Genomic DNA, 3,148 nt, shown 5'->3' on the forward strand with positions numbered 1-3,148 from the left:
TGCTCAGAGCTCAAACTCTTGAATAAGCTCTTAACCAACTGAGCCACTCGGCCGGCTCTAAATGGAATTGTTTTCTTGATTTTGTTTTTGACTTTTATTCCTACTGTGTAGCAATACAATTTTTTTTCTGTGTATTGATTTTGGATCTTGCAATCTTGCACATTCGTTTATTAGTTCCAATAGTTTTTAGTGGATTCCTTAGAATTTTCTGCATATAAGATCACGTTATCTGCGAATGGGGAATTTTACTTCTTCCTTTTCAATCTGGATGTCTTATTTATTTTTCTTGCCTGATCACCTAGTAGGACCTGTACAATTGAGTAGAAGTGGTGAGAGCTAACATCCTTGTCTTGTTTCTGATGTTAGGAGGTAGTTTTTCCCGTACAGTCTGAATTGAATTCTCTCAACTGTCAGAAAATGTCTTCAGCTTTGAAGGCTTCTTTTGGTAGACCTAGAACATTATTAGGTCAACTCTTTCAGTACTTTATGATTGGTGTCATTCCATTGTCTTCTGGCTTACGTTATTTCCAATGAGTCTGTTCTTATTATTGTTCCTCCAGTGTAATGTGTTTTTTCCCTCTGCTGCTTATAAGATTTTTCTCTGGATCTTTAATTTCAGCAGCCTGATCTTTGTGTGCCTAGGTATGACTTTCTTTGCATTTGTTTTCCTTGGTGTTTGCTGATCTTGGATTTGTGGGTTAAAAATCTTTCACTTTTGGAATATTTTGGTTCATTTTCTCTTCAAATGTTTCTCCTTTCTCCTGCCTTTTTTGGAAGTGCAGTTACTAGTATATTAGATCATTTGATGCTGTCCCACAGGTTTCTCACCCGCCCCCACCCCCCTTTCTTCATCTAGTGATTTACTTTAGTAAATTACAGCTCACCTTGCATTTCAGGTATGTTAAAGGTGGGATTGGACTCCTCTCTCTGACAGGACTTTGGGATCTAAGCCCTGGGAGACTACAAGTTCTGTTTTCAGGCCAGTCTTGCTATATTACTGCTGCTTATTTTGCAGAAGTCTCCTGGAGGATAATTGGTGGGAGTGAGGACTAGTTTTCTGTTTGGGGTCTCTCAGATCCTAGTCAGCCCATACTCAGGCATTAAAAGTGTAACTAGTTTCTCTGTGTCCCAGCAAAGATCCTTTGCTTATAGCTGCTTTTTTTCTCGGTTCACTTGAGATTCAGGCAGTGTAAATACTACTCAGGGTTGAAAGCAGTAGCAGCAATCTGTGGTCACCTAAAGAAGGCTGGTTCCTCTCTGGAATTCAGCTCATTTAGACTTATTTGTGTCCAGGGGTCTTCAATGGCTTTAAAGAAAAATAGGGTTTTTAATTTATCTAGTGTTTTCTCATTGTAATGGAGGAAGTGATGGTCTTTGTGATCTTCCACATTCTAACTGGAAATGAAAGTCCTTCATTGAAGGATTTTTGAGTAAGGTCAAGATCTTAAGTAAGTTGTACAAGGAACAGGTAACTACACTGATGTAATTAATGGTTGCTTGTGCATATTTGAGGTAAGTGAAAGTTTTACAAAGATAGTGACTTTAATTGGGTTAGACAGTAGTTCTAACACATCCTCAAGATACATTGGTACAGTTTATGTGTTTTCAATGGTTAATTGGGAGGATGGGGAAACTAAAAAAACGTTTGTTTGTTTTTTAAGAATTATAAATACTGAACCTACCTGGGTTGTATGTACTTGCTTCTAATTACCCTACCTTTTTATTTTGGAAGAATTAATGGTAGATTCTTTATAGTGAAAGTGACTTTTTCAGTTTTAGCATTAAAAAAAATCACCTGGCAATAACATGGTGAATATACGAAAAAACTACTTCTGGGTTGTACATTTTCAAATGCTTTAAGTGTTATGTTATATGAGGATGAATTTTGTCTTAATTAAAAAAAAATCAGGCAGTTCAAAAAGGCCCTTCCTGATGTTTATTGCAATTCTTAATTGTAATTGACATTTGTTTGCTTTTATTGTCAATTGTTACTCAGTATATAGGTTTCTAGAGTTTGATATTGGGTTTGTGCCAGCTGACTTTCAAAATTGAGTTCATTTGAAAAATACCATTAGAAAAATAAGTGTTATAACATTTTGCTTTTTGATATAGTGATAAGAGAGTTAGTTACTTGTTAAAACTTTACTTATGACTTTTTCTGTCAATTGCTCACAGAAATTGAGGGAAATTTAAAAATGTGATGTTAAACTGCTTTTGAGATTTTTGTTATGTTCTAGAGTGTTTCTCTGTAGAGTGGCTCATGAAATCTGATGTGTTACTTGGTTTCCAAAAACCTTTTTTTTTTCTTTTCTTGAGTCTTATTTATGGAAAGGTCTGTCCTTTTTAACCCTCCCTCCCCTGTCTCTCCAGACTTGTTGCCAACAATTTTGAAGACAGTTCCCATGTGGCATCACCATTAGATCCAAATGGAACCTTCAATGTTGTCATTAAAGAGGAGCCTCTAGATGAATATGACTATGAACTTGGTGAGTTCCCAGAAGGGGTCACTGTGAAACAGGAAGAGACGGATGAGGAAACAGATGTATACTCAAACAGTGATGATGATCCTATACTAGAGAAGCAGCTAAAGAGGCACAATAAAGTTGATAACCTCGAAGCTGACCATTCGTCTTCTGAATGGCTACCAAGTAGCCCATCAGGTGTTGCTAAAGCTAAAATGTTCAAATTAGATGCTGGAAAGATGCCAGTAGTCTATCTGGAGCCCTGTGCTGTCACCAAAAGCACAGTGAAGATTTCTGAGCTCCCTGATAACATGCTTGCCACATCTCGGAAGGATAAATCTGTGTTGACAGAATTAGACTACTTGCCTGCGTACATTGAAAATTCCAATGAGACTGGCCTCTGCTTAGGCAAGGAGTCAGAAAATGATCTTAGAAAGCATTCACCAGATCTCAGATTAGTACAGAAATACCCCTTACTTAAAGAGCCTCAGTGGAAATATCCTGATATCTCTGACATCATTAACACAGAAAGAATACTTGACAGTTCAAAGAGTTCAGTTAGGGACTCATTTTTAGGAAAAGAGGACTTGGGCAGAAAGAGAACAACTATGCTTAAGATTTCAACAGCCTCCAAGACTGTGAATACTAATCACTGGACTCTAAATTCTGTTCATTTGATCTGTATG

The 3,148-nt window shown here is 37.0% G+C and overlaps 1 protein-coding gene across 1 annotated transcript in view; it reads left to right on the forward strand.

Annotated features, from left to right (window-relative positions):
- The window catches only part of MGA (MAX dimerization protein MGA), an 80,961-nt gene that overhangs the window by 14,170 nt on the left and 63,643 nt on the right, over window positions 1-3,148 (forward strand). Inside the window, exon 3 of the mRNA XM_019644861.1 lies at window positions 2,371-3,081. Within this exon, the coding sequence (XP_019500406.1) occupies window positions 2,371-3,081 (711 nt within the window). The remainder of the gene's footprint in view (window positions 1-2,370; window positions 3,082-3,148) is intronic.

The sequence above is a fragment of the Hipposideros armiger genome, unplaced genomic scaffold (genome assembly GCF_001890085.2).
Source record: "Hipposideros armiger isolate ML-2016 unplaced genomic scaffold, ASM189008v1 scaffold_92, whole genome shotgun sequence".
Lineage (NCBI taxonomy): Eukaryota > Metazoa > Chordata > Mammalia > Chiroptera > Hipposideridae > Hipposideros > Hipposideros armiger.